General features: G+C 37.3%; 1 protein-coding gene across 1 annotated transcript; it reads right to left on the bottom strand.

Moving 5' to 3' along the window:
- Nucleotides 1-3,797: 3,797 nt before the first annotated feature.
- LOC121886204 (LITAF domain-containing protein-like) lies at nucleotides 3,798-6,798 on the bottom strand. The gene is made up of 6 exons (XM_042396150.1): nucleotides 6,733-6,798; nucleotides 6,328-6,395; nucleotides 4,597-4,705; nucleotides 4,362-4,421; nucleotides 4,054-4,201; nucleotides 3,798-3,958 (listed from the first exon to the last, which is right to left on the bottom strand). Exons 3-6 carry the CDS (start codon nucleotides 4,694-4,696, stop codon nucleotides 3,853-3,855), a joined length of 414 nt encoding a protein of 137 aa, XP_042252084.1. The 5' UTR covers nucleotides 4,697-4,705; nucleotides 6,328-6,395; nucleotides 6,733-6,798; the 3' UTR covers nucleotides 3,798-3,852.
- Nucleotides 6,799-12,356: the final 5,558 nt, after the last annotated feature.

Here is a 12,356-nt window from a genome sequence, read left to right as displayed (position 1 = left end):
TACAGATCATGTCTGAGTTTAAATATTTTGGCATCACCATTGACTCAGATCTGTCTTGTCTTGTGTCATGTCACACAAAAAAGAGTTGCAAGGAATGTTAGATTTAATCTGGCCAATTTCAAATTCGCAAGGAACTGAATGCAGTTAAAATGTTCATGAATACAATGATCCTCCCACACAGGTCAATAACACCATGCTAAAGCCGATAGAATCCCTGTACAAACAAACAATAAACACCCTCCTTCCAACCATCATTGCAATATTTTGAAAAAGCACAATTTACAGTTGACTGTGTCTTGTTTTCAACACGTTACACATTATGGCTCCTCCACTACTCTGTATTTACATCACATTAGAAACAAGCCAAACCACTAGAGCAACAACTAGAGGAGACTGTCTTGCTCCTGGAAGACTAAGTCGTTTTGGCAAATCTGCTTTTTCTGTCAGAGCCTCTCAGGATTGGAACAACTTGCCACAACACATAAGAAACTGTGCCAACTACTATTCATTCTCCACAACATTAATCAAACTTGTGAACACTAGAACAGTGAGCTGTTTTCATGGTGTTTGTTGTCTTATTTGTCATGATTATGCTTAGTGTAAGAGCTGCTCCTAATTATTACAGGCTCTGTACATAATATCCACACTTCACCAGTCCTAACATTGTCTTGTCATGCTATTTGTTGATTTTGTGTGTCTCCAGAGCTGTCTTTCTTTTCTCTATGTAGTGCAGGCTCTGATCGTTTCTGCATATTTTTACTGCTTTTATTGTCGATTGTATTTTCAATGCTTTCATTCGTAACGTTTGTGCTTTCAACTATTTGTCTGCCCAGGGACTACAGATGAAAATTAGCCTTTCTGGCTAAATCTGGCATATTTTCAGAAATGTTATTAATATGCATTGTCCCTGTCAAATAAAGTAATAAAAAAAAGATTCTGACTAGCCTCACCTTTCTGAATTGCTTTGTGAAAGCCTCTCACAGACATGATTGTCTGGTATCCCTGTTTGCTTCAGACATTAAGTCTAGAAAACCTTCTCCAGTTCAGCTGGAATTTGTTGCCTAAAAGGGAGGAATGTGTGTATTGGTGTGCTACATGTATTTTGACCCATTGTGTGTTTGAGCACTTTGACAGAAACAAAAGAAGAAAGAGATGGGAGACAACAGCACAGAGAAGTGCTGACTAACAGGACATCAGTCCTAATCTGGGTAATCCAGTTGTCACTACGGCCACAGTCCAATAGGACCTTGTTAAGTATGGTCCATCCAATAATCCCATCTTTATCCCACCTCAGATCTCTCCTGACAAACCTCCACATGCAAGTTTAGAAGGGAGGGCTTGTTGGGCTGAACGTATTGTATATGTTGTGACTCTGAAACACCTTATTTCACATGTAAAAACATTTAATAATGCAGCTCAAGGGTATCAGTTATTATGTGACCAGGATGTGTTAGATTTTTCATTAGATTCATGAGTTTTTGTGTCCTGAGTTTAATGCACTGATAGTTCGCATGAAGTCTTTCGCAGCAGCATTAGCTGTATTGACATCCACCATAGAAATAACTTTTTTTCTTGGCCACTTGCTGTTCTGTTGTAGTTATGATAAGATTGTTGAATGAGGACTAAACCCACCACCACCAACCCAGGAAGACATTCTGGCCTTGGAAATGGTCCAGTAAAGTGACTCTTAGCATCTCTCCTTCTTCCTCTTATTTGTGTTTATTGGTGGATCACAATCCAAAAATTAAATACAGTCACATACTATATCAGTGTGTTTAAAGTCATGGCACAAAATCATCTGAATTCTGATTATATACTGTAGGTAAAAAACAAAACTCACTGTGAGCACTCAGTGGCTCTATTCCTGCTCTGCCTCTCTAAATGTATCTCCCTCTCTAAATTGCATTTATTACAGTACAAAACAACATGTTCTGTATCCTCCACTAAATGACACCACTGACAAATACACAGAGGTCTCTTTCCCATTAAGTACAACACAGAATTAAAAGCAGCAGCAGCAGCTCAGACTCCTTCACATGTCGTAGGCCCACACACACACACACACACACACACACACACACACAGACATAGCAGGAAAAGCACAGGCAGAGCTAATATCATTAATGATGGCTCTTTTCTATTCACATATTGCAGCTAGCCAAGTCAGACACATTTTAATAGCATGCAGCCATCATTATTGATATTAGACACACCTGTTCTTTACCTACTATGTCAAAATGTCTGCTGTGAAAAAGTTTTATGCTGCAATAATGCCTCCCTTTAGTACATGTAGCCCTTCTGTCTGGCATTAATCACACTCTTCTACAGTAATTAATGATTTGATCTCTGCCCTAAATTAACACAAATAAGCTCATTTTGAGCAGAAAAAGCAGTTACACACAGTGTGTGTGTTGCTGCAAAAATCACATGTATTAACATCATACGCCAAAATAAGTCAATGTGATAATGTGTACAGCGTAAAAAAAATGATTTAGTGTGTAGTTACCCTTTAAATGTGTGCATCAATGATGCATGCAGACATATTTACTTACACTACTTTCTCTATCCACTCAATGACAAAAATAATTTCAATTATTTCTGAAGAAAATTTTGATATATTATTGGTTTATTTGACAGTCTATGAGACTATATATTAATATAATATTTACATTAAATACAGCACCAACCTATTGAGATGTTTTATAAATGATACAGTGAAACTAAAATACAAACTGTACAATGGATGTTTTTGACAAAGTAATCTTCTCCTTACGGCCTCTAGGCAGCACTGCAGGATTTAGTCCAGTTGTCACTCTGTAAAGAAGCCTGACAGCCAGGTTAAGTGTGTCTTTAGCAGTTGTCATTGAAATATATTTGACAGGTTTTATGATGTCATTTTAAATATTGTGTCCCTGATTAATGATGATGTGATTTGATAAATACCACATATATTTACAGGGAGCTTAAACCGTATTCTAATAGTCAAAGAACCAATACAGATTTTTTTTCCTTCTTTGGTTTTCTAATACTTGTTAATAGTGACATTTTCATCTCTACTTATATTCAGTTGTTTATCTTCAAATTTAATTATGGTCATAAAGTCAAGAGAAAAGTTACGAATGAATGAATCAGTAAACAGACGACATTAATGCTGAATAAATGCTGATTTATTTATTTTAATTTTTCAGTGGTAAAAGCAGAGTTGATTATGTAAGATTTATTATTATTCATTATTATTTATTAAACAACCTAACTAAAGATGATTATTATATAATAGTTACTTAATTATCTCAACATTTTATGACAATATGTATCTGATCATATTTTTAAAAGACAGGAATATTGAAGAAAACATTTTACATCTGCAGTGCGGATTTAGTAGATTGTGATTTTTTTCCATGTATAAGTATTATTTCTAGTTCAAAACAATTAATTTCATGTCAATATGTCATTGAACTAAAATTTCAATGACAGCATTCAAAATGCAATTAACCTATTAACACTACATGTAAAAAGGATCATTTGACTTTATTTACAGATATCTTACTTTAAAAAAAAAGCATTAGAAAAGAATCTACTGAGTTTTATTTAAACAAAATAAGATATTGCTCATCATAATAATGAAAATACATTTTCACATTACATTTTTACAACATGATTTCACATTTTAAATCATCAGATAAAAAGGAAGAAATCACAGCTCTTATGTAATCTTCTATGAATATTTTACAATGATGTCAGATGTCTTTACAGCTGAGGTTTGTTTCTCCTGTACAGATGTTTGTTTAGCCATGCGTCTCTACCTGCAGTATAGAGAGAGAGTTGTAGTAGAGTTTTCCCTGCGGTGCTGCTTCACCTGCGTTGATGGATGTGGAGGACAGTGTTGCAGGCGGGGCAGGAATGCTCCACATCCTTGCAAGCATCCACGCAGAACGGGATCAGACAGCAAGGCCAGCACCTGGTGTGGAGCATCAGAATAAAGTCAAAATAATACCTCAACATGTGTGCACCTGTGTGTATGCCTGAGTTGTGTGTGTTGTGTGCGATACTCACACGAAGATTCCAAGTAAGCCACAGAGCAGCCAGGTGAGAAAACCATTTCTGTACTCAATTTTAGTGATAACGGTGTTTCGGCAGGTAGGACAAACCATCTCTGCAGGAGCATCAGTTGGCAACTGCTGCACCATCACCACCTGGGCCACTGTGAGGGACAAAAACACACTGACAACTACAATCCGAATCTCCTCACCAACCCGTCACTGAACTCAAAGCCGGCTTACAAACAAGTTTTTGCAGTGTTTGCTGTATATTCTGCAAATTAGAGGTTATTATAACTTGTGAGAAACAGTTGGGAAACTCACCGGGTTGTATGATCTGAGGTTGTTGTGGGTTGTACAGGTAAGCAGGCTGACCTGGAAAACCTGGATATGAGAAGGAGATAATTAACTCAGAAAAGATTTAAGGAGCAGAATGAAAGCAAGCTGATAAAAAATGGAACTAATGACAGGAATAACTCAAGAAATAACAGCTGCATTGCAGTAAAAGAGGGTTCATAAGCAGGAAAAATGACACGGTTAAAGGTCCCTGATCTGTTACCAGGTTGAGGGCCAGGCTGAGTTGGGTAGCTGTGGTTCACAGGTGGGCCAGGGTACGGCGGTGCTGGTATTTCCTGGGGAGGCTGTGGATCCTTCTCCATGATATCTGTCTGATGGAGTGAGAAAGAGAGGTTGTCAAGCAGAAAAAAGTATGGAAAGAGAGAGCTGAGAACTGGTGTAAGGTTATGTAATCCAAAAAAAAAACTGCATTAGTTCTCCTGATCTCTCTGAATGAAGGAAAGCACAGATGTTTAACAGAGCAGGTCGGATGGTTAAATGCGGAGCGTACCTGAGTCCAAAGTGAAACCTGGAACCTCTTCTATCTCTTTTTGCATCACTTCTCTCTCAGTGTGAAAACTCACTGATCAAGTTTAGGGCATTTTAAAACAATGAGTGGCCCATCGTTAGGCACACACGACACACCCGTCAACAGCTAATGCAAACAAGCCATTGTAATGAATTTGCATTGAAACTGGGAGTATTGGTTGTCATTCTGCCAGCTGCCAGCTGAATGGATTCAGGTAGATGTTTGTCAAACATTGTAATGTATGGAAAAGGATTAGGGTGACAAATTTATCTGAACTCAAATATATTTTTCACATGTGGCCCCTACATGTCTCTCACAGGGACTGTTCCCCTGTGAGAGACATGTGTTTAAAAGCTCCTGAAAATGCCAGTAAGTGGTCCTTGAGTTTTTGACTGTTTCTAAAGTCAAGAGTGAACTTTTTTGAACTCTGTCAAAACTGTCTCAAACATCATGAACGAATGGTTGATGTATTCATCATATGTTAGTCTTCCCCAGAAACTTCAGGGGGTTTTTGTGCGACTTGCAGTAATTCTATATTTGCTTGTGTTTCCGTATTTTCAGTGGGTTTCTTCTTTGTATGTAGCAAATATGTTTCTTAATTTACTTGAGTTTTATTTATTTGCAGCATTTTTGTGGCCTACGCGTTGTCAGCGTGGTGAATACCTTTACTTAAAGTAAGCTTAAAGCTAGGTGCAGTGCATTGATCTCTCTTGGCCTCTGTACAAGTCAGAGAATGTATTTTGATACAAGTGGGAAGAGAAATGAAAATAAAAAAGGTGTGGTGGTGAGTCCAGATTAAAGATCTCGTTTAACCTGTCCACCTGCACTACTTTTCCTGTTGCGATAAGTGTTCCAGTAATTATTCCTCTGTGGAAACTTATAGTATTTTATTGTCATGTTTAATAGGTCAAATAAAAGTAATAAAATGACCTGTTCAAACATAAGGGCTCAAACTTTAACATAAACCTAACATCTAACCAAAGTTTAAAATGATACACACATGAAAACAAAGCAACACACAAACACAAATTCCAGGATTAGGTGACAGTTAAATTGTGTCTAGTTTGAGTGCAACACAAAGAGCTGTTTTTAACTATGAAAGTCAATACAGAGCAAAGGATTAAGTGACTTTCAGATTGATCACTGGATAAATAAATCCTAACAGCAGCACTTTAGACTCCTGCTTGTCGTAAAAGAAGAGATGAAAAACAACAACAACACTTTTGCATACTAAGAAGGTAACCGGATGAGAGATTTTTCTCACTTTTCTCACAGTCCTAGAGTTGCTGCTCTTTGATTTTAAAGCATGTAAGTCTGAACAGAATCGTCCAAAAGAGAAACTTTCAGCTCCTGTTTTATCCAAGGCTTTCCCCTCCCTCTATGCTTTATTTGATCTCATCTCCAGACAGATTTAATGCTGCTTACCTTGATAAAGAGGCTGAGAGTGTGTGAGAGATCCTGCTAGTGCTTCTTCCTCTGAGGTTTGAGAGTAACTGAGAAAGACAAGACAAATGTTATTGTCACAAAGAGGGTGGGACAACATTGTGAAGAAGTATTTATGAATCATATTGTATTTCAAAATCTCTCATTCCAGCACATTTTGCATCTCAACTACATTTATAGTGTATCAAAAATAATAATAATAATAATCATCATCATCATCATCATCATCGTCATCATCATCATCATCACTAGCTTTCTATCTTCTTTCTTTTGAAACAACAAAACTCTTTAAAGATATTTTCCATTTTTTTATTTACTATATTTGATGTTATATTGTTATATTATTAGATTTTTAAATGTAATATGTCGGTTGACCTTTATTCATACCAGGGGAGCTCACTGGGAGCAAACAGGAGCGCCCTGTTTACTATAAAAATAACCCAGTGTCTTCACTGCTGGTGAGGCAGAGCAACAGCAACAGCTTTTGTGTGAGTACACAGGAGGCGTTCAGGCACAGTGTTGAGTGTAGGTCACCTGTGTTTTGGAAGCACTCAGAGCCCAAAAATATACAATCACCACAGTTACACACGTAAAGGAAAAAAGAAAACTACACTGAGTTTGTGTGGGTTAGACTGAATGTGTTTTCATTTGTAGGTGGATAATGACACTGTGGCACAAATGTGACAGATAAAAGTGGTTTTAACGATCCAGGTTATTGGCATAGCATGATGCTAAACCTGTCAGTAGTGTTCTGAAGATTTTTTGTCAAGGAAGAATTAAAAGTCATCCAAAAATCATGTTTAGTGTGTCATACAGTTTTCAGGCAGTAAACAGTAACAATCAAACAGTTTAAGTGTCAAACTGTACACTACCTGACATCTGAAATACCATCTTTATGCAATGCTACTATTTTAGGGGCCTAACCCTCACCATTTACTTTTTGTGTTTGTACATTTTCATTGGTATCAGTTTTATTTGTGTTTAATCAGTTTTTATTCCAGCCTGTTTGGCTTTGTCTCCCCATAATCTTGTATTGTTAAGATTATTGTAATTTACCTTTTCTGTGTGCAAAAGAGTCTACTGAGAATCTTTGAAAGCTTGTAATGTCAACAGCATTACACTCTTTTAGTTTCACATGTAATGCTGTGTACTGGCCACTTGGTAGAAGCAGTTAACCAAGAATGGGATGGATTGAAAGCGAGAGATATAGTTTGTTGCAGTATGTGGCCACCATAGTTACAGCTTTCCTTTAACTGAATCTTATGTGTCCCGCAGTATCTGTGACTAAGAAGTGAGGTTTGGTCTCCTGCTCATGACAAATTGAGTCTCCACATCCATCTTTATTAGCCTGTTTCTACAGCCAGGCTGTGTAGACTCAAAATCTATCCAGTGTGTGGAATAAGTTTCTGTTTGCTGTGACATATGCAGTTCAATTCATTGCCCAGAGGATGGTATGGTAGTAAGTATACTGTTGCCTTACAGCAAGAGGTTTTCTGAAGGTGCTGGGGCCAAAGACGCAGAGGTCAGGGTGATAGATTGGCTGGACTCAAGTCCTCCATGAGAATTAGTGGTTTATAGAAAGGGTGGATGGCTTGTTCACCAGAGGGCATAAACCCGTGATATTTGTGATATTTGCAGCAGAATCGATGATTTGTGTCTGTCTCTCAACCCTGCAGGGATTTCTGCAGAGGTCAGAGGAATTTGATAGGTTGCATCTGAAATTTGATAACAAACAGGTAGATGCTTTATCTTATCTCCTTCTCCCACAGAAAATGCAAGTGTGTGCCAAACAAATTATTGATTTTGGACACAGCAAAGATAACATCACAAGCAGCATCATACATGTCAGCTCTTACAAATACTTGGATACAGTGTTTGACAACCAGGTTAAGTTGGATGTAGATACAGAAATGATTTTTAAGCATAACCAGCACAGAGTACAGTTGTTCTTAGTCGTTTTTATCAATCTGTTATTGAGAGTCTCGAAACCTTTTCTTTTATTTGCTGGATTTGGAGTCTGACAGTGAGAGAAACAGCGTGAACAGTATTGTGACCATCTGTTCAAAGATGCTGTCTGCCTTCTTTATTCCTCATAGCGGTGTTTTGTTAAATGCTTTTTGCTTGTACAGCCTTTGTGTGTCTTTTAGATTGTTATATTTATAGTTATGTATTAATATATATATTTTTTAACAATTTCACTTATAGTTTTTTTTTTTTTTTTTAAAGTTTACAGCCTTTCATTGTTTTTATCTTTACGATTAACATTATTTGCTATCACCTGTCTGTCATAAATAAAGTTGTATTGAACTGAATTTAGCTGCTGTGATTGGAAACCTGTCCTTGCATCTGATCATTGTCAAGGAATTTAATTTCTTTGCCTCAGTGAAAGATATACTGTAGATATTTTTATCCCAGACCTGCAACCAACACAACAGTTGACATGTGGAGGTTGTTCTCTATTACTGCTTCCCCTGGCAATAAGCTCATCAATTGTTTTGACTCTCACTGTATAGACTGTCACATCCCCCTATAGAGGTCCAAGCCTGGATAATGAAGACAAAATGAAAAAATGTAGGAGTGAGGGCAACAAGAATGTTACATTCAAATAATTATATTAATATACATTGAACATTACAAACAATATCTATTATTTCTTTCATCTCTTGCAGTAATGATGATCTTCATTTGTGTTGTTTGGTTTAAGGGATTCGTGTGTTTCTCTGATGCCCTCCTCCTCTTCCTCCCTCTCTCTCTCTCTCTCTCTCTCTCCCTGGGCATACAAAGGTCATTCAAAGAGGAGAGCTGAAACGTTACCTGTGTTTCTGTCTTTGATTTAAAACCAAACAGAAATATAACAAAGCCATGATCTCTAGTGTGCCCTAAGGCATCTTCTTCTATCGTGTGTGTGCTCCTCTCGGTTCTTTCTGCTATTATCAGAATCAAAGGGGTTGTAAAGCTCAGAGCAGAAAGTTGATCAAATCTATAGTAGTAGTATATGTTTATTCAGTGTCACTGAAGACTAACAGTAACTTTCTACTTGTTTTTCCTCATCATTACATAGTTATTTTTATCACAGTTATTTTGTGATTACAGTAATCTGTTATTTCATCACATGACAAGAAATCAAAACAACTATTGTAGGTGTCTATGGGTTATATGCCTTTATATAGCACATCTTGTTTCAAGATTTTTACACATCTTTTTTCCTATTATGGCATTTTACACATATGTCATTTGCTGATGTACACACTCATCATATATATTGACGGACGCATTCACACTGGGTGTTTCTGCAGCTGCCAATTTGTGCAATTTGTGTCTTGATGAAAGAGTGAGATGAATGAAAAATGTAAGAGCAATTCAGTAATAACAGAACTGAGTGATTTAGTTGTATGAAACATTCAAAAAGTGGGGCAAGAAGAATAGATCTGTAGAATAATGAGAGATATTTGAAAATAAGTCTATCTGTCCACAGTATGTCACTGTTTTTAACATCTACCTGTCTGAATGTTCACGGTATGAAGTATGGAAACATACTGCACAATTTTGACCTCCTTATTATATAATTATGACTTGTTACACTTTATTCTGTGACCCTGTCATCATACTTTATAACATGTTTTATCTTGATATTACTACTACATGACCCAGATAGCATATGGAAGTGGGCCACTTCAGGTAATTACTGCTGGCCTTTTTCTGGCCCAGATATCTTTGGTAAAGATGCGGTGATCTTGCCGGATGTGGGCCAATTCTGGTTTACCTGGTTTGTTCTTGTTTGCCATATGGCATTGCTATATTGCTTGTGGCCCAGATCCGGGAAACAGGAACTGCCCAAGTGCCATCATTCCACACGGTATGTGGGCCGGATGAAAGTGCTGAAAGTGTCAGGTGCAGGCCGGATTTGCTATCTGGGGATAGTGATAGTAGTACCACCACCGTACTTAGAGAGGGGTCACAAATTTTTCCTGTGACATCAGAGGATGAACTATTTTTTGAACTTTTTCCACACTTCTGTGTCTCATGATAATATTTCTGTTAAACATCAACATAGATTAACATATATTAATGAGAATATTTCAATTTAATGGTCTGTGTTTTTTGCGAGTGTCATGTGTATGTACAGTATATATTCAATGTGCAATTTGCAAGCCAACGCTTACTCAAATAAATTGGGTATTTGCAATGCAGATGTCTCGATGTCTTTCCTTGCATCTAGCACCTTCTTGTTTTGTGATAGTGTGAGGTAGTTTTGGGACGTTTTCCAAAATCCCCAGATACAGTAATAGGTGTCTGCCAAACATTTGTTTCCTTGTTTTTCCTTCCTTCCAGGGAGTGCATAAAATGTTTTCTTTCAGCTTGAAGTGTTTCCCAAGCAAGGGCAGTGATGCAAGGAACCCTGCCTGTCTTTTTTGTATTTCAATTAGAGACAGAGGAACAAACATAAGTCCAATTAGTGCTACCCTGGAAAGTAAAACATCTTAAGAATTTCTTGGCACAACTTCATTTCTAATTTTATACCCTCTTTCATTTTGTACTGATATTGTTGACTCTACACTGCCACTTTCTCACGGTACGTGCTTTCATCCACTCAAGCTGATGGAGGATTGTTATAGCAACACTTATATAGTTTGTGAGGGGCGTTCGATTTCAACTTATCTTGTAGGTTTCACATCTTGTCATAGATTGCATCATTGGTGGCTCAAAAAGGAACAACGGCACGCTAACATGAAACCAAATGCAACCCCTAGTTCTCAGGGCTCAGAAACCTGCAGGGTTAGCAAGCGATTACAGCTGCAGATAGAAAACAAGCACAAGAGTCTGGAGTAGCTAGCTTGAGGGGCCACTGTTATAAGGATCTATTTGCGTCAGACATGTGAAAGAAGAAGAGGAATTTTAATCCAAATCATTTGTAGCTTATGACAGTGTGGATAAAGTGTGAAAGGTGAATGTGTGAATCACTGCTGCAGAAACAGTAGACCAAGAGCTTATGAACATTAGAATGTTTTCTGGGTAAAACAAAGAAAGAACTGTTTCAGAGAAAAAAGGAACAAAAAGATTTTGAGCACCGAAGTCAAAGTTAGACAATAAATCAATAAATACAAAACATTCCTAAGGCCACACAATGAATGTGTACAACAGATGTGCGAGCTGAAGCAATGACTACGACTCTCAGCTTTAATTTGACATTTTGTACATTTTACAGTTTGGTTCACTCTCACTGCTTTCATTAGTATTTCCAGATGCAGCAGGCAGCTGTTTTCAGTGAAAATGCTCTAAAAACTCACTGTACTCCTCTTGCCCCACACCAAATGGCTGACAAAGTTTGTAGCTAGCTGGTGAACATATAAAGAGCCAAATATTTCCCTTAGTATGTGGTGGAGACCAAAAACAGAGCAAAAAGGATAGTGAATTACAGTACATTCATCAGATGGATGGAAGTATTACTCTAAATGAACGCTAATGTCGCACTGTATCTGCTGGATGTATAAATGAACAACACTTGCCATACAAAACTGAGGTAATGAGGTGATAAAATGTCAGTGTTGTGTTTACAGCTTGTTTCCACCGCCCCCAAGTGACCAAAAAATAATATATATAGTCATGCTGGTTTAAATTCTTTTAAATATCTTTTAAATATAACTGTCAAAAGCATTTTGTTGTTGTTGTTTCTATCAGTTGCTTTCTGGTAAAGTGGTAATAGGTATACCAGTCACACAAAGTGTAACTACAAGACGGTTTCCAATACATAAGTACATAAGTAAGGATTTGTAACTTATAAACATAATAAACTTTATCATAATGTCAATGTCAACGTTGATTGGTGAAATTGTTGTTTCCAAAAGTGGAGGACATGGTGACATTATAGCTTCAGGATGAATCAACACTGAAAATCTGTTAAAAGTCTGAAAAAAATGGTGGCCTCTTGGTTTTAGTAGGAGGTTTATCTTAGTATCCTCTACCCTGTCGTTGTGCATATTCTGAGGAATTTGTTGGAAATTTGTCTGGAA

Source organism: Thunnus maccoyii, chromosome 2 (assembly GCF_910596095.1).
Source record: "Thunnus maccoyii chromosome 2, fThuMac1.1, whole genome shotgun sequence".
Taxonomy (NCBI): Eukaryota; Metazoa; Chordata; class Actinopteri; order Scombriformes; family Scombridae; genus Thunnus; species Thunnus maccoyii.
This window is presented reverse-complemented; position numbering and strand designations above follow the sequence as displayed.

What these genes read in the sequence shown, in the direction of transcription:
- LOC121886204 (XM_042396150.1), bottom strand. Translation starts at nt 4,696, where the DNA reads ATGGAGAAGGATCCACAGCCTCCCCAGGAAATACCAGCACCGCCGTAC. An exon ending in TCAGCCTGGCCCTCAACCTG is followed by an intron (nt 4,422 to 4,596) that starts GTAACAGATCAG and finishes TCTCATATCCAG; the next exon opens with GTTTTCCAGGTCAGCCTGCT. An exon ending in ACCTCAGATCATACAACCCG is followed by an intron (nt 4,202 to 4,361) that starts GTGAGTTTCCCA and finishes TGTCCCTCACAG; the next exon opens with TGGCCCAGGTGGTGATGGTG.